This window comes from Macrobrachium rosenbergii, chromosome 12 (assembly GCF_040412425.1).
Source record: "Macrobrachium rosenbergii isolate ZJJX-2024 chromosome 12, ASM4041242v1, whole genome shotgun sequence".
NCBI classification, from domain to species: domain Eukaryota; kingdom Metazoa; phylum Arthropoda; class Malacostraca; order Decapoda; family Palaemonidae; genus Macrobrachium; species Macrobrachium rosenbergii.
The window spans coordinates 51,449,342-51,468,511 of record NC_089752.1 but is presented as its reverse complement, the minus strand read 5'-3'; the positions used below and the strand labels follow the sequence as shown (position 1 = coordinate 51,468,511).

The 19,170-nt window shown below is 40.5% G+C and overlaps 1 protein-coding gene across 5 annotated transcripts in view; it reads left to right on the top strand.

The window, feature by feature from the left end:
• LOC136843657 (putative leucine-rich repeat-containing protein DDB_G0290503) overlaps positions 1-19,170 on the top strand; it is a 281,229-nt gene that overhangs the window by 128,255 nt on the left and 133,804 nt on the right. For all 5 annotated transcript variants that reach the window (XM_067112208.1, XM_067112210.1, XM_067112212.1 and 2 more), the window contains 3 exons: positions 2,224-2,326; positions 12,043-12,165; positions 15,297-15,533. In XM_067112208.1, coding sequence (XP_066968309.1) covers positions 2,224-2,326; positions 12,043-12,165; positions 15,297-15,533 — 463 coding nt within the window. The remainder of the gene's footprint in view (positions 1-2,223; positions 2,327-12,042; positions 12,166-15,296; positions 15,534-19,170) is intronic.

Sequence of the window (19,170 nt, the reverse complement as noted above, 5' to 3'; positions counted from 1 at the left end):
GATCGCGTCTTGCTTCCATGATTTGTGCCCTCACCTCTTGTGGAAGGTGCCACAGGAATATTTCCCTCCTCCATCCATCTGAGTTGAAGCCCGGCAGCATCAGGAGAACTTGTAGTTCGTCCCAGGTGTCCCTCCTGATGTCCCCCCCAGGGGCTGTTCATCAGGTCAGTACATTGGGCTCTCTCTGGGACGGGCTGGAGTACGTGTCAATGAGTTTCTTTTGTAGGTCTTCACACTTGACTTTGCCCGGCTGCAAGTCCAACCATGGAGTGATTCTGTTGAAGACCTCCTCAGGCAGCGTTGTCATGGCGACGTCCGCTTTGGTTTCTTCGTCCAAGATTTTAGCTACACGGAAATGGATGTCTGTCCACAGGAACCAGGATGCGGGATTTTGCCGCAAGAACGGTGGCAGTTTCATCGCCTGGGTTATTGCTGCCTTCAAAGGTGAGAGGGAGATGCAGATCTGTGTGTCCCTGAATGACTTTCACCTCAGTGTCTCACATTTGATTCACCAAAACACTTAAAGAAGGCCATTTAGTCCGTTAATATGTTTGGGGTCGCATCAAAAGTCAAAATTATATGCCGCAGGTGGGTTCCGGCTGTTAATGACTTCTGAATGATGGTCGACGAATCGTAACGGAGGCCAAACCAATTTGAGTAATCACAGAATGTACCTGAAGAAGGTACACTGTAATTGAATCCATTAGTGGAGCTTTCCAGAGGCGTAGACTTTGTAAGCCATATGGTTTCCGTTAAAAGGCTTTCTGAAGGTAAAGCTGACGTGGTAAGGTCCGTTAATGACAAAGCCGTCGGGGTCACCAGTTGAGGAGATCAAGAAGACAGAACTGGGTGCTGATTGATTTGTTACCTGGGCATAAAATTTATGCATGGCAGCGTGTGGACGACAATTTGCTGATAGGTCTCAACCGCATATGCTGAATGAGACCAATTTGTGTTTGGTAACAGTCAGTAAATAACAGCCAACGGGACATAATGTACATACAGTGATGAAATATATATTGGCAAAAAGGCCAGAAATTCTACATACAAATATATACATGAGATTCTTTGCTGTGTTGATAGATGCGATACATGATCATAATTAATGCAAAGAAGATTCTTTACAATGCATATTAGAGCAGCTTTAGCTAATAAATGGCCTAGAAGCAAAAGTTCATTAGGTTAAATGTGAATCTTCATACCTTAAATCTGGCTTTACCAACCTTGTTACTTGTCTAAGTATTCATTTCTATTCCTTATAATCAGCAGCCAATTACTACTGCATGCAAGACACTGCATAAACAACAGGCATGTACTGACATAAACAATCAAATCGAAACAGTCGTTGCTGATGTCGGTGCCGAAACTAACACACGTTTATTAAGGGTCAGTGTTACAGTTGTCAACTTGTTAAAAAGTTGCTATAAATTATTTTCAATGGTGACTCCCCCATAAATAAATATAAAATAAATCCTTACTCATCCTTCATGCAATGGAGAGAAAGTGATATGAAAAGTATGCCAGTAAATTTATGGTTGTAGCTGTGGCTGAAGAAATAAATACTGTGCAGGCCACAAAACATTTTGGAAGAAATTGAAAGCAACATCCAATACTGGTGAAATCTGAGCTTTGCTTCCTTTAATTTCCATTTATAAAATAAGTATGTTTCATTTTAAACTCCAGCTCTGGTAATTTACGGAAAAAACGAATCTCTGAAATGCATTTCATTTAGCAATAATGGCTGTGATGATGTTTAAAATGCAGTAAGCTGATGATTTTAGAATGGAACATAGCAAGAATGCAAATGGTGCCTGGTCACTGTGTTGATAAATTACACTAATACAATAATAATATGACAATAATGCATGAAGTATTATTGTACACAGAATGTAAAACAACAGTTTTATTAAGATTATCATTATTTTAATACAGATATCCATTTTTGGTAAAATGGATATCTGTTGATGTAAACACCTAAGACCCAATAGTTTCTCTCTCTCTCTCTCTCTCTCTCTCTCTCTCTCTCTCTCTCTCTCTCTCTCTCTCTCTCCTCTCTCTCTCTCTCTCTCTCTCTCTCTCTCTCTCTCTCCTCTCACGCTTGAAGTACTGAAAGGATTTTCTGTGATCCGCAGTGGCTTGGTCCCAAGGGTGCCGGCAGAAGTCAGACTCTACTGTACTTCTTTGAGCATCATTGTTATTTAAATTTACTAATTGCTATTGCAGGTTATTAGAAGAAGGGAAGGAAGACAGTTCTTTGAGTTTATCAGACTCAGGAGCCAGCACTAGACTCACACAGAGATTGAGGGAAAGGATACGAACTTTGCAGGTAAAGAACTTTTAGATGTGTAATAAACTTTAACAGTATATTGTTTTCCACCATTATATGTTGATAGAGGTAAATACTGTAATGATGTTTTTTGTGATTTTTATAATTTTTAAGTTGTATGGCTGTCAGAATAATGATTCACAAAATACTGTATAGGAGGAGCTAATAAAATTTTTTGAACTTGAAAAAGCTATTAAGCGCTTCCAGATGTATCTGTGTAGCATTTTTGGCATAAAAGTATAAACCAGATAAATTTTACACACAGTATTGGCTTCATGAATTTAAGAGAATTCTGAGATATACAAAAATCAATTCCAGTGTAATATATTTGGTATGAATCTACCTACTGTGGAATATAGCTTATATCTCAGTTACTGATAAGCTACTGTTAAGCTATCTTTAACAGTAATAGCATTCAAATAATAAATATTATTATAAATTATATTTTTCTGTATTTAGCACATTAGATTTTTAAAATAAATCTATAACTTACATTTATATTTTTTCTGTATTTAACACATTTGATTTTTAAAATAAATCTATAACTTACATTATCCTCAATTCTTGGCCTCAGCTGGTTGGCTATTAGTAGTACCTCATTTGTGTCCATGGAACTTGGTTTCCAAATAGGTAATAACTAATATCTCAAATACAGTACTGTAGTCTGGATTATGGCTGTGAGAAATAAACAATGTTGGGACTGAGCACCATAGTTGTTAGTTATGGGTTTGTATTTAAAAAAAAATCATTTATGTTTAATACAGAATTCAGTTTGTTTGACTTATAAACCCCACCATTTGCAAAAGCCCAAATGGCAGATCATGAGGAGGATCAAAACTGGTGGAGAAATCAGAACTAGCCAAGTGTACGAGGGTCCAACTGGAAGCTCATGGGCTTGAGGTTAGCTAAAAGAAGTCCAGTACCACAACAAAGTATGAAACTACAGTAATGGACTTTGAGATCTGGTTTACTCAAAACTGACTTTGCAATTGCTTACAACTTATGACTCAAAGGATGTCAATCATGAAAGAAAGCATGATAAAACAAAGGGACAGGTGCTTACCTACATGAAGCTGAAGTGGTTACTTAGCATTGCACTGCTAAAAGGATCCAAAAATCAAGCTTGGTCAAGTATATGCTGTCCTGTCAGAATTAGAAAGACTGACACATAAACTTGGCCGTCTTAGAATAAGAGACAAGAATCTTTCAAAGTGAAAAAGGAAGGAAATTTACAAGAGTTATACAGTACTACTATGCTTTGCAGCCAGCTGCTCTCTCTCTCTCTCTCACTATCCTCCCCTGAGAATAGAGGGTAGTGAGGCAGATACATGGTAGAAGTTTTAGGGATGATCTGTAGAAAAGGCCACCTGCTCAGGTAACTCCAGTCTACTTAGTTCTCATTCTGAAAAAGGTCTTTCATTGGAAGTAAAAAGAGATTGTTTCTGGAATATCTGCATATGAGCAACCAACAGTCCAAAGAAAGGGAAAATGTAATCTCTGTCAGGTATGTTAACAGTGTAGCTGAAAGCCCTTGCTTCATATTCAACCTTACCACCTATAGATGAGAAAGCAAATGTCCTTTAGTTTTTGGACCCAATGAAGCCTGGAGGATGATGTATAAGTGCATCTTTAGGTAAGTTCCTGGGAAGCACTGATGCCATGAAGAAAAGCATGGCTGTAACTCTACCAGAACATGGTGATGCGACTGCTTTTTAAGTGAGAAGTATGAGTCATGATTTAGCCCCAAAGAAGAGGACAGATCTTAGCAAGCTGCTGAGTCTGAGATAATGTGAGATAAGTTCAGCATCTCCTAGAGTATTCTGTTGTTGCCTTGGGATAGCAACATCAGGAAGTAGAAGTACTTCCTTAAAACTTTCAAGGTTGCTCATGGTTCTCTCTTCCTGCCAGAGATTGCGCAAGTCAAAAGGTTACGCTCATTGAGTTTTTATCAGAACCTTACTTGCTCTAATTTCTGAGATTTCATTCCTGGAGACCACCTCTTGACTGTTAACTTTTAGTGCAAAGGGGGAAAATTAAAGATCCGGGAATGCTGTTTATTGCTGAAGAATTGAGTACAGTTCTCTTTTAAGTTGGGATCCAAAGATCCAGTTCGGGGAAGAAGAAAATTGGACTTTTATTTAAGTACTTGTAGGAGTCATTGTAAACATTGATGTGGCTACTACTCAGGAGCTCAACTTAAAGGGTTTGCCGATCTTTGAATTTCAAGGAATTATCAAAATTGAGTTATTGACAATTTTCAGGGTGCTTTATGCCTAAATAAACATATTTTTGAAGTGTATTGCTCAAAATAATTTATAGAGGGGTTTATTAACAACTTTGTTCATCGCCAGGCGGGCGCTGAGTGACAAACTCACAAAACTTGAACAAAATTTTCTAGTACCGTTTAGTTCAAAATCATTGATATACTTTTGTCACCCACTAAAATATCCTCTTCTCTCTAGTCATATTGTCAAAGAAAATGTGAGATCAGAGTAACTCTCTCAAGATGTCCTGTTCTTCTTGGGACTCGTGAAAACTGGCACCATAGATGTAATGCAAACCAAACAATTTATTTACATGTAATATTCTGTATTTACCAAGTAATTGCACAACCTTTCAAAGCCATCGCTCATCGATTCCAGTTCTTAGAAGTCTGCATCTAAGACTGATTCTGTGTCTGTCCTCCTCAATTTTCTTTGGAAGCCGAGAGAGCTACCCGATGATTGTTCTTATGAGATTTGGGAGTCTCACCAAGCACTCGGACTCAGTGGAATCTCGAGAGTCAGACACTTGGGATTGCAGAGCTCAGACTAGCAAGTCGTTGAGTGTCCAGGAATCTATGGAATCTCTTTGCACCCCAAACCAGTGATAGGGATTTCTCTCCAGTCTGGTTTAGGCACAGGACGAGAAGAAAGTGTCGAAATATTCAGATGTTTCAACTCTGCCTGCCTGCTTTGTTTTGAGTGCTCGATCAGTTCAAACCTGTGTCTCAGACCCTTGATTCAAGCACTCAGGTTAGCAGACAAGAATCCCCTTTAATCCTTCCTCAGGGGTCGCCTCAGAGGAGATTAAAGCATGTCTTGAGGACAGCGCAGTTCACAGCCGAGCTTTCCCAGCTTCGGGTTCGGCTCAGCCCTGCTTGTTTGGCCAGCCAACGACCACGTTTATGTGATCGATTCAGGTGGCTCAGCTCGCTGGCCAGGCCTGCCACCCAGCCCCTGGTTGTGTTATGAGACTGGCTTGATCACTCGGCTTGCTCGCCTGGCCCTTGATTGAGTTTATGTGATCAGCTTGGCTAGTTTGGCTTCTGCGCTTTGGCTTGCGCGCCCAGCCCCCAATCACGTCTACATGATTGGCTCGCTCACTCGGGTTTGGCGAATCAAATGCTGTGAAGGTTCTCCTTCTTTCAGAAGACTCAGCTCAAGTGAACTTTCTTTCTTCAGGTTAGCGCTTGTCGCGGTGATTACGCCTACTTCCTCTGTGCTGCCGCCATCACCTCTGGTTGATGATTGCCCGCGGGCGGCCTCTCCTGCTGGACAGGTAAGTGTGCTTTTTCTCCTCCTCTCCTCTCCCCTCAAACCCTTTAAGTTGCTGCCAGGATGTGAGTCGGACAGAGAGGACTCTGACAAGTTATGTTTCTTATTGGAGTTCTGCTACAAGGATCTACATCCCAGGCTCAGTTCTTGGATCAGCTCACCATGGGCCATCCGAGTAGTCGAAGATGGTTTTCTGGTTCTGTGAGTTTATCCTCCAAGAAGAAGAGATCGGAGTGTTGTGCCCCCAGGAGGACTTGAGGGTCTTACTTTGGGTTGCAGACACCCTTGGTTTTTTTTAGCAGAGATCTTCACACTGATTCGTCAGCACAATGATCTTACGGAGAAGACCACAGCATCCCCTGAATACTCTTCACTGCCCTTTGCAGGGTTTGTTAGCTGCCACAGCCCTTGCTTGCTATAAGGGCTTTCTTGACCAGAGGAATGTTTTTTCCTGGACAAGGGGAGTTCATTTTGGTCGAGCCACCCAATCAAGCTCCTTCTCCTTCCTCTTCCCGACAGAAGCAATTTTCTGCCTCAGAGGGGTCTTATGCCAACTAGCAGATTGTCCTGGCTCTAGCTAATTGGACTTGGATCTCTCGCTGTTTCTCTGCTACAGGATGTTCCCTCTCGCAATAGGAGACAGCGAACCTGAAGGACACTGCTATGGTGTTCCTCCAGGTAGTAGTCTGATAAACCTGTGATCCTTCACTTTTTCAAGGCTTGCCTTCTCAGATGCAATCATTCCCAAAGAGAGGTCTCTGTCCTGATTCCAATCTCCAGTCTAGTAAGTCCCAGTCATCACATTCCTCAGGAAACAGACCTCACTTGTTTCTGTTCCTTTCACAGAGAGTCAAGGAACGTTTGGGGCAATTGCCTTGTCCTCCTGACAATGGCAGCTTCAGCCCTTCCTCAGTCCCTAAGAAGTCTCAGGTTCCAAGGCCTCAGAACACCAGCCTTCCTCATTCTCCTAGAAAGTGTGCATACATGTGTCTCTTTCAACCTCTTTCCATTGGGAAGAGGGCAGAGGGATGGCATTCTCATCAGACAGAGGTCTGCCTCTGAAGAACATCTCTGCGTCTCACCTGGCCTTGGCGTGAGGGATGGACAATCTTCATGGACTCTACAGGATGGAGGTCAATGCATTGACTCCATCTCAGATGTCATAGCGGACTCCAAATCCGTCGGCATCTCTGCCAGGTGTGAGTCCTTGATCTCCCTCCTCTGGACTTTGTAATTGATTACCCAGATCCAATTCCTACTTTGCCCTGCTAGGTGCTGCAGTACTTTCCGAATGCTCAGCATCCCTAACCTGGATGTCGTCAACTTTTTCACTAGTACTGACTCTCCCAAGGAAGAAGTATCTAAGGACACGCCTTTCTTCTGGCTTCTTGAGGCGATCAGAAGGCTGTACTCTACAGCTGGCAACGACAACACCTGTATACTCCGCCTGAGAGCTCATGAAGTCAATGGCCCGGTCCATCCCTCGAATTCCAGAAGATTCTGTCAGTCTGGAAGCAAGATGGTCTCATTAGACATTTATGTCTTCTACCTTTGGGTCTTTCCCACGGCCCTTGGAACCTTTTTTCCTTGGTCCTGTGATGGCTGCTCAGCAAGTTGTGTTTTCTTACCCAGCTCCTTTAAGAGGACAGGTAGCATCTTGCTAAGGTGTATGGTTCTGAAGTGAGAGAAGGATTCCGAGAGTGACTGGCCTCTCCTCCTCCTCCTCCTCTTCCTACTTCCTCTCTTTTCTTTGGGCTGAGAATGGACTCGTGCAGACACTTGCTGGAACTGGCGCCTGATGCGAAAAAGCTCTACACATTGAGCACCCGTTCTGTTTTTCTCTCCAGAATCATAGAAACAATCCCACTCCTTCCCTCTAGCAAGGGGAGGAAGGAGACCTAACAATAAGGGAAACCCTTTTTGGGTCTTTATCTTAATGCCTCAGACTTTAGATTCTTCCCAGCCTGTTTTTTCAAACGAAACGATTCTTCACTCATTCGGAAAAGGTCCAGATGTCTAACATTTGATCTCAATTGTTGTTGCAGCAAGAATTGTCAAATTTATTGAAAGAATCCTTTGAGAAGGATGAGTTTGTTGAACTGTTTGTTTGGTCAGACAGTAAAAGTCTCCCTAAGCTGGCTAGTATCGAAAAGTGTTCTCCTGTATTTGTGAGAAATAGAGTACAGGAAATAAACTCTTTAATTCCAGAGGCAGTCTTGTCCTGTATGCCACGGATGATAATCCCAGTGACTGGTTGATCTATGTGGAAAAAGGACAGAAATGATCTTGGATAGTTCTTTCTGGTGAAAGGAACCCCTTGGTTAAAAATTCCTCTTGGCCAAATAGATAAGTCATGGGTTGGTGGATCACTTGTTTAGGTAGGGGCGAACATTTTGGTCAGTACTGTGGGGGCAACTTGAATGGTGGTACTCACTTGCTGAATTGGGAAAGATTCAGTAGGGTTAAAAAGGTCTACAGGACCACAGCGTGGATCACACGATTTTTTAATAATTGTAGGAGTTTAACCAGTATGAAGAAACATGGTGAATTGACCTTGGAAGAACTCCAAGAGGCAAGGAATAAGTTCTATTGCCCTCATGCAAAAGGAATTTTTCCAAGAGGAGTACGAGTTTCTTGAAGGGGGTAAGAAAACCAAAACTAACTCTCACACACCAGCTGAACCTTTACCTGGACAATGGGGTAATAAGGTGCAAGGGTAGACTAGAACACACACAGTTACCCAAAGCTGCTAAGTTTCTATACTACTGTCAAAGAGTTGCTATGTTACCGGGTAATTATTAAAGAACATCATGATGCTAATGCCTCATTGGGCGAAATGCAACTGTGGTGAAGTGTCAGGCAGGAGTTCTGGATCCTGCAGATAAGACAACCAACTAAGAGTATATTACCTTTGTGTTATTTGTAGGAGAACACAGGGAGGCCGATAGGCCCAAGATAGTTCCTCCATTACCTGAGTTCAGGGTGCAATGTAAGCAACCTTTAATACTACAGGCATGGACTACAATCGATGCATTATGGGTTAAGGAAAAGGGACAGAGCCCTGAGAAGGCATATCATCTTATTTACATGCCCAATAACCAGAGGCTTACATGTAGAGTTAGTAAATATCGAGTCCTGTGACCCATTCCTCATGAATTTTAGAAAGTTGTGCAGCAGAAAGTAGTTTCCCAGCACTCATGTTGGAAGACAGCACCACCACATTTGTAGCAGCATCAGAATATATTAAGACCATGTCGGAGAATCCCAGGTAAAAAGGAACATCTGTTAGATATAGAAGTGTAACTGAAGTTCATTCCAGCGAGAGCACTGTTCTTTGGTGCTGTATGGGAAAGGCTGATAGGACTTCTTAAGTCATGCTTAAAAGATCGAGGCCAAGCCTTTACAGTTTTGAAGAACTGACCAGTATACTGGTAGAACTAGAAGGAATTATCAATGATAGACCATTGCTACATGCCTGGAGATTTGAATCAATTGGAAATTTTAACCCCTAACCATTTGAGTCTTGGAAGAAAGCGTAAGTCCTTCCCAAGAGGAGCAGTGAATTGGGAAGAGATCTCTGATGACCCTACCTATGGATGGAGAGAGTTCACCGAGAAAAGATTCCTGTATGTATCTAGGTTGTGCGACAACCTGTGGAAAAGATGAGAGAGTATTAACAACATTAAGAGATACCATCGAGTAGGAATGATGCATGGCTCTTGGGCAGGATAGGGGAAGTAGTTCTCATTCTTGACGAGGCCAAGGAGCAGAGGAAGTTGGGCTAAGTGATCGAAATTACATATGGGGCAGACAAGGTCCCAAGAGGGCTACTAGGTGAACGGCCCATGGCCAGCTGATGAGACCCATAATTAAGTTATACCCCTTAGAGCTGTGGCAGGAGATAAGGGAAATTAATCCTGTGACAGAAGGCATTCAGTCAAGCACTGCCTGAAGCAGAAAGACTGCTCAAATAGCTGCAGAAGACAGAAAGGCATTGATAAGAACAGGGCTATTGTAAATAATGTAGGCATAAGTTTTTTTTGTGGGGGAGTATGTCGAAACTTCGACAAGTGAGATTGTACTTTTTCACAAGTTCTGGTGTAGTTTTATGTATTCTTCCTAAATTCACATGAAAGTGGAAATGCATATTATGTAGAAGAAGGATATTATGTTTTGTTGTGTTTGTATTTAGTTGTGAAAAGCATTGTGTTTGGCTGTTTCATGTATTTAATTGTAAGTAGGCAGTCCCCGGTTTACGACGGGTCCGGCTTATGACATTCTGAGGTTACGACGCTTTTCAAATATATTCACCAGAAATTATTTCCTGGTTTACGACGCATGTTCCGGGGTTACGACACATCATACACCAATCCAACGGAAGAAATATGGCTCCAAAATGGCAGAATAATCAAAATTTGGAGGTTTTTTATGAAAAACTCAATAAAAATGCAGTTTACATCGCTTTCAATACACACAAAGTATTAAAGTAAGGATTTCTTAGGATTTTTGAGACACCGATTTTTCGATTTTTACGACGTTTTGCGAAAAACGGAACCCCGTCAAAACCGAGGACTGCCTGTATACGGTAATAATACTTAAGTATCGCTTCATCAGCTGTTTGTTGGTTCGGTTATTAGTCGAACGCCTCCGTGCTAGTCATGCGATAGTCAAAGCTGCAACCAGACTGACTTCAAGTCAGTCTCGTTACAGCTTTGCAGTGTAGCTGTACCTGGAAGGACCCAGATTCAACCATAGTTGTTGGTGGCTTCAAATTCACTTCAGTATTCTTTTCATCTTCAAGTTCATTTAGGGAGATTTCCTTTAGAGAGATATGCATATCTAAATGTAAGAACAATTTCTTGATTGTGCTTTGATGAGGGTTACGAAGTAGAGATTGTGCTCATGCCAATCCCAAACTCAATTCAGGCTAGAAATTTCGAATGTGCCATTTGAACTACAGTAACAGTAAGTTTGTATCATTTCTGTCTTAGATGATATACACAACGCAATATGGTTTTGATTGTTAGTTAGAATAATATAGTAGAAGTAACCTGGGTCATAAAGATAAAACTAAGGCACAATCAGGTTTTGTACATTTCAAACTGTTTAGGCTATATGATCACTTTAAATTTAAATGTTATACTTATTCTGAACAAGCCAGAATAGTTCCTATACTCCAGTCAATATGTCATAGGCACGATACCCCTCTCTCATTCGACCAGGAGGAGTAACCCAGGTGTACAGAACTCCAGTCAGTTCAAAGAGACTCAATCAGATTCCTCCCTCCAATTAGTGAGTCTTCCTAATGTAAAGGACCTATGGTTTGTATATTGTGTAGGAACAAATCACAATTTTTTAAAGTAAATTGTATTTTTCCTAACTACATATACAGTACAAACCTGAGGTCCTTTACATTACATTTTTATGCCCACCTCATGCCACCCCTCAATCTGAAACCTGGGCCAAAAGGCAAACTGGAATGTTTGCATCCGGGCAGGCAGGAATTTCCACATACCAGATGGTAGTTACTGCCTGACCACCTTGTCCAAGAGTTTTAACAGCCGTATCCATCTGTGCCGTAAGTAATTCCTAGTGTAAAGGACGTCAGGTTTGTATACTGTAATTATGAAAAATACAATTTACTTTAAAAAATTTTCATTTTATTTATGATATTTATTATACTGATAATAATCATAAAAATAATTATAAAAGTTAAGATATTTATTATACTGATAGTAATAATCATTATAATCACCTAAAATAAATAATCATCCATCATTTTCCCACTCATATTAATGTTTATGGTTCATTGTGAGCTGTTCAGATTGTTTTGAAATCATGGTCCTCAGGGTAGGCCAGGTAAATATCTTTTACACCCTACCAAATTCAATTCAGAAATATATAAAAAATCAGGCTGTATTCCATAAGCAGGTTACTCAAAATAGGTGAAGTAAAGTTTGAATATACCTGTTGATAATCTTGTTAGTAATTAAAATTATGTTCAAACACTTAATGTTACTCAGTGGGAATAATCTTTCATAATACTGTATAGATATTGTTTAGAAGTCATTGGTTCCCTGCTTTGACGCCACTGCTAGCAAATTAACCACAGCCGGTTATGAGTTCTGGTGCATAGATTGCCCTTTCTGTACCACAATTAATAATATATGTAAATTGCAGGGAGAAGTTGAAGGTGCTTGGCAGGAGGTCCATGTACGTACCATGGAGAAGGATAAAATTCAAGCTGAAAAAGAGAGTCTTGAGTACACATCTGGTATTGCCGTTGCCACTGTTAAAAAAGAGGTAGGCTGTTAGGGAAATGATGTTGGCCATAAGCTTGGTTTGATGGTACTAACAGCATTGTATGTATTTAATAAGGATGAGGCTCAACTTTTGCAAACAAATTAGACAAGAAGTTGCTATATTTTTCTAAATGCTAAGGCCATTAACCAAGCAACCTAATGTGGGACATAACCACGGGCAAAGCAAAAGACCTGCCTCATAAAGTAAGGAAGATTGTTAGTCAGGAAAAACATGCAGGACGAGACCCCATAGCTTAGCAAAGTTTATAGTTTGTTGTAAATCTTTGAAATTTTTCTTGAAGTTTTTGACTCTTAATGATCATGCTCATCTCCCATTGCTTTGCTGTGAACCACTGGAGCTTTGCATGCATTTTCTGCAAGTAGACTTGCATGAAAATTTGTTCCGTTATATCAAGTCAACATGTTTGAAATTTCCCAGAGTTAATTTATTAGGGATTGTTATTATTATTTTGAAACTTCTAAATTGTTTAGTCTAGACAGTATATAAATTCTAAATTGTGTTTAGTCTAGACAGTATATAACTGAATTACATTTTAGGATCTTATGAAAAGGAACTTTATTCGGTAAGAACATTGAGATTTAGTAACTGGTTCCAGGAACCTTACCCCGTTTTTATTGAAAAGGGCTGTAGGTGCAAGCAAGCTAATAAAACCAAAGATTAGCTTGTCTTTGGCACAGGGATTTCTGGGAAGACTCAGGGTTTTATCTAAATTGTCCTTCTTCTTCTTCATCATTGGCAGTATAAGGGTTACCATAAGACAGTGGGCCAGATGGTTCTCCTACTGTCATTTAGCGGTATGTGACAATATTCTGGGCAAATTAGGATCCAGTCCATTAGTAAATACTGTAAATAAAGTTTATCAGCTTCCTCGGCAACAAGCCTCTTATATTGGATTCCAACACTGGAAATCATGTTGAATTTTTATAGAATATAATTGCCTGATTCCAAAGATTATATTTCATTACTGCTACCTGTAATTCAGACAAGAAATTGATTAAAGCTATATAGGAAATAATTTACAAAATATATGTATTTAATGAAATAAGAAAATGAGTTTCCATAGAGGTGATGTGGATTGTATAGTCTATTAGCATGAGAAGCAAAACGGTGTGCTGGATAACTACCATTTGAGTAGGAAGTCATAAAATGAAATATGAGTGAAGTGGCTAGCTAAGGGAAAGTAATCTATCATATTTGAATCTCCAGCTGAAGAAAATAGAAATAGTAGGGTCAGCTAAACCAGTATTTCATACTGTTTGTGTGGTGTTTATTAATGGCAGCTGAATGCACACTGCTTAAGCAGTTTTAGTGGAAAAGTATGATCATCAACTTGTGCCACAGTAGGAAATTCGAAGTTTGTTGTCATGAGGACAAAATTATTCAAGAAAATGTGGCCATGGAGATAAATTAAGTACTAAGCAATAAGAAGCACAGATTTTATCACTGACTGACCAAGAAAGAAGATGAATTCAGCCAAGAGATGTCAGGCAAAATTAAGCTTACAAAAAAAATGTGGGTGCTAAGATCCCATTTTATATTGCTGCTGGGTTGATAGTATATACAGTATTTTAGCTTGTTGTATCATGGTACTACCTTTCTAGATGCTTTGCCATGAGGTGTATATCTGAACATAATTACTATACGCGTACTGAGACAGTTGTCGCTAATTGATTAATAAAAAGATACATTATTTTTAAACTAATTGATTGATAATAATATACATTATTTTTAAAAGGGGATATGTGGTCAGATTTAGTAATGTGAAAGATGATACATACTAGCCACTGTCGATGACATTTTAGATAAGCCTGAGGTAGAAAATCCCTTTAGATTATGGATTATTTCTTGAAGTTAGTTATACCATATAAATGATTATCTATATAATTAGTTCATTTAAAGTCTGGTCTTTTAATTGCTCTGGGATTTGCTAGACCTCTTGTGTGATTCTGCAATTATGCATTATTCAAATTCCTGTACTACAAAATATTTGTATACATGTACATAACCTGTGCAAATCCTCTTGTATACAATGATTACTATGAGTGATTTCTGGATTGTTTATGCTGTAATACCTAAAACAATGTAAATGGCATGCAAATATAGTTTTTATTCTGTCTTGTTTAAAAAATAAAAAAAAATGGCTGTACATCATAGCACTAGCAACAAGACAACCACCAAACATTTCTTTTTATTCAAGATTGCTTTCATTTGTTTATATTAATGACCTGAGAAATAGATTTTAGGTTATGTGGCATCAATCAAAAACAATATGAATGATAATGATGATAATGATTAGAGAGGAAATATGAATTTGTTCCTCTCCCACTCACTTTGTCAAGTTTAACTAATGAACTAAGCATGGCATTTGCCCTTATATGACTGTGATACCTGGAGTTTCATTTTCTCTCCGTGGATTTTCATTATGTAATAGTAAATTTAACTTGGCAATCCTTGCATTCACTGTAATATAACAACATGAATTAATTTTCTCTCTCCTGTGGGAATTTTCATGATGTAATAGGCATAGTCAAGAAAGCATGGCATCTGCTGTTATGTAATACTGCTTCCCCTGGCATTTCAAGTTAGAGATTATAAAACAGCTTAGTATAAGGAAAGTGGTAATGGAAACATTTGATCATTAAGATTTTATGCATTATGCAAAAATGTTTCCATTATATTCATGGTGTTCTTGATGGGTTTGATGAGCACAGAAAAATCTTGCTTGGCAGTTTGAACTTGAGTGTTGTTTAATATTCTCCTGTCACATGTTCCCAGACTTTTGCAGTGAATTCCATATAAGGTGTAGGCCAACTGTACATACAGTGTTTTTGATGGATATGCTTTATCGCTTCCGCCTGGTTTCTTGTGAAGAAAGTCATCATTCACTTATTTTCAAGACTGCAATGTTTTCCATACTTGGACATATTTTTTGTAAATGAATTTTCATATGTATGATGTAGTTATGTACAGTAGCTTCCCATAAAATAGTTTTTATCTAGAATTTTGCCTGGAATATTCTTATGAGTGTATCATAACCTTATCTCTGTAGGGTCTGTGCATTATGTATATTATCTGTTCCACAAGTGTAAATTTTGTATTATGCTCCTCAGGTTGAAGCTTTAAAATGCCAAATTTTATCATTAGAAAGAGAAATGGAAAAAAAGCAAGTAGATTTAGCGAATGCTAAGAATGAATTAGAAAAGAAGTCTGGTGAACTTAGAAGTACTGAAGAAGAGGTTGTAAGTCATCAAGCCAAGCTAAGAGAAGCAGAACATAGAATAGTAGAGCTGGAGAATTTCAACACCACATGTAAGGAAGACTTGAAAAAGCTGTCACAAGCAAAAAAGGTGAGTTTTGTAAAGAAAATTTGTGCAGTGCAATTTGAGATTTCCCTCTGTAGGTTTAATTCTGTATATTTGCCTGTTTGGTTATGAATTTTCTGTTATGATTACAAGTTTATTAATTTATAATCTGAAATCACAACAAATAATGAAAGGATACACATAATTAATTTTCCTTCATTGATATGCTTAAAGGTTATGGTGGTTTGATCTTGACCATATCGCAATCATATCTTAATAAATTCTAATCTTGTGTGCTGACTGAAATCTTGCAAAGAAATTTCCTTGCCAGATAGTGAAAATGCCATCATGGTTAGCAACATATAAATTTCAGACAGCCTATGAAATAATTTACATATTTAATGGTTCAGTGTGGGCTTGTATATTCATACAGTAGCTGGATGAGATTCAGTCTTTCAGTCGTCAACATTGTTGTTGTAAAGGCAAGTATGAGGAAATTTGTCTTTCTATTGTAAATGTCTTGCAGACATGTATACTGTATATTTTCATGCTTGTAAATTTTAATTTCCTCGGGTAGGTCTGTAATTTTCACTCTAGTTTGTCTGCTTTCTCTGTTAGTTACAGGCTATGAAATTTTATATACGTAACTTACCAAATAATTACATAGCTACTAGTTTCTACTTCACACGGCAGCTTAAAATTTGTGGTAGCACTCTTTTGCTTTGGGTGTAGGTATACTGCTCTGCCCACTTTCGGGGAAGGATAGGTACAACACAGCTAAAGAGCTCAATTCATTTCTACCGCTCAGTGGCTGAACCCTTGGTCATTGGCAGCTCTGAATTTTTTGGCTTTCACTAGATGGTTGCTGATATTCTTCATTTGATGAAGTACTCTGTGCTTTTTGGTAGCGTGTTACTGTTAATTAGCGTAGCTAATTCAGGATTCTTTATTGTGACTTTCCTAACTTGGACTATTTTTGATTGGACTAATCATGTCAGATTCTAGCCTGTATATCATCAGGTACTGTAGTAAAGACTGTAAGACTAGGTTGACTTCAGCCAAATATGATAATCACACTGCATGTAGTTCGTGTAGGGAGCAAGTTTGCTTGCTGGAACTTTGCTTTGACGAATGTAAGGACTGGGATAAGGGGAAGTGGAAGACTCTGCATGCATATTTAGAGAAGTTCCGGCGTGACAGACTTAGAAAAGCTACTGCTAGGGCTGAAGCGAAGACTTCTGCAAGTCAGGTTTTGTCTCCGCAGGTTGATGTGGCTGATTTACCTGTACCTGCAACACCTTTGACCTCTTTTTCCCCTATCTCAAGTCCTCCGACTTTCCCTGTAACTCCGATCCCTGGCGCTCATTCCTCTGAACCCAATGCCATTGCCAGCCTAGAAGCACGTGTTAATAAGAAATTTGATTTTTTAGTGAACACCGTTTCCGAGATTGGGAACTCAGTGCGTGTCCTCATGGACAGATTTAACAGTGTCAGTTCAGTGTCGTGTGCAATGTCAATGGAGGGGGCAGCTACTTGTCCCACCAATGCTCCTAGACCAAGGTCCCTAATAAACTCCCCTTGCTCACCTGGGAGGAAGGAAACTGACAGTCCAAGGGGTTTGCCCATGAGTAGTTGCTGCCTCATCCTAGCCTGTTGTCGACATATCTCAGGACTCAGAGGATCCACGTTGGAAATGCATCCACTTAGATGTGCATGCATTATCTTCCAGTGACTCAGACTAATAGGGCTCAAAAGCACAGTCAGCACTTTGCTAATGTGTCAAGACAATTGAAAAGGCCTGGCGCCTCGATGGAAGAAGACGTTCCCCTGCTCGTAAGCAAGCGTTGGATAGGGCTCGTAGTCCCCTTCCCTCTTGTAGTTTTTGGGAGTCTCTTCAGGCTTCTCTCTCCCTTTCGGTGTCCACTGAGCACCACAAAGTGTCCAAGAAATTGTTAGTTAGTCCAGTGTACGGACATAAAGTGTCCAAGCACCCAGAGTCCAAGAATTTAGTGCCATTCTAATTTGCGTCCATTGTCCGCGCTTCCAGCTCATGGGCGCCCAGTGCATGTGTTGCTTGAGCATTCAGTATATGGACATCAAGTGTCTGAGCGCCCATCATATTAGGGCCCAGCAGTTGAGCACCCATCCTATGGGCGCACAGTGTCCGAGTTGCAGGCATCCAATCTGTCTATTAGAGGTGTTAATTTTAGTGATCCTGTTGTGTTTGGTCGGTCCGTGAGCAGGCGCCCAGGGACTGAGCATCCAGTGTTAGCGGGCGCCAGTGTTGATGTTTGTCCACCCGCCAGTAATCGTCCGGTGCCACAGGTGGGACTCTGTTCCTGGCTTATCTAGTACCGATCCTCCTGTGGTTGAGGATCCTTCCTTAGCTCCTATTCAGTGCCACTTGGAGATTATCTTGAACCTGTTACAGAAACTAGCTGCAGCGACTCAGGTTCCCTTGGATCCTCCGATGTCCCTGATTTCCTGAGAGGAGGAACCTGTGGATGACAACGCTCCCACGTCGAACTATTTGGCCCTTTTGTGGTTCTTCCTGGTGTGCTATCCAGACTACTTCTCTCCAGCCGCCCCATCCTCTCCAGGTTCGGCGTTTATGATGCAACAACCGACAGGAGCTCCTAAGTTGCCACATATGGTTCTTCTTCCTCATCCAGGAAATCACTTGCACTTATCGACGTACAGCTGTCAGAGAAGAGGGACGTGGGTAAAGCAGTCTTTTGTTCGCCTCCTTCTCGTCTAATATGACAGAAGTATCTGTGGTATGCTACTCTGTCCTTGGGAGTTTCTGCCTCCTCTCAAGGGGATTTACCTAGTCTCATAGATGCTACACGTCGATCAGCCTTCTCTTCTGCTAGGATTATGTTTACAATGTCGGAGTTAGACCATCTGTTGAAAGATATGTGTAAGGTCTTCGAGGTTCTGAGTTTCCTCAATTGGACCGTAGGAGCGTTAGCAAAGATGATCGAGGACTGCTTGTCACCTCAGGAGAATTTTGCCTCAGATTGGGGGTTCTGGTCTGCAGGGGTTGAGCAGTGAGGGATGGCGCCCATGAGCTGGCCACCATTTTTACTACTGGTGTTCTTAGGAAGCGAGATTTATGGTGCTTGTTCACTTCTAAGGGGAGTCACTCCCTCTCAACGTTCTTTCCTGCTGTTTAGACAGTAACAGCTTGTTTCCACAAGAGACCTTAGAATGAGTGACAGGTGAATTGCAGAAGAAATCAACCCAAGTCCTGCTCACTCAGTCTGCCAAGAGGACTAGGATCCTGGCACATCCTTCTTCTGCTTCTGTGCCTTCTACCAGGACTTCTTCTCTTTTGGCTCAACAGCCCTTTCGAGGAAGCAGAGGTCGCTTCCAGTCCCGTCCGAGAGCTAATTTGCGTCCAGTACGACCCAACAAAAAGCTTTCCAACAGACCTGTCTCTCACAAGTGAGTTATCTGTCCTCCATGTCCCAGTGGGAGCAAGGCTTCTTCATTTTTGGAGCAGGTGGGAGACAAGAAGAACAGATCCATGGGTGCTACCAGTCTTAAAGGAGGGCTACACAATCCCCTTCAGGGAGAAACCTCCCTTAGTAACCTCTCCCATCAGGTTGACAGCCTACTCTGTAGGCTCAGAGAGGTTTTCGGCCCTGTCTCATGAAGTTTCAGATCTGCTTGAGAAGCG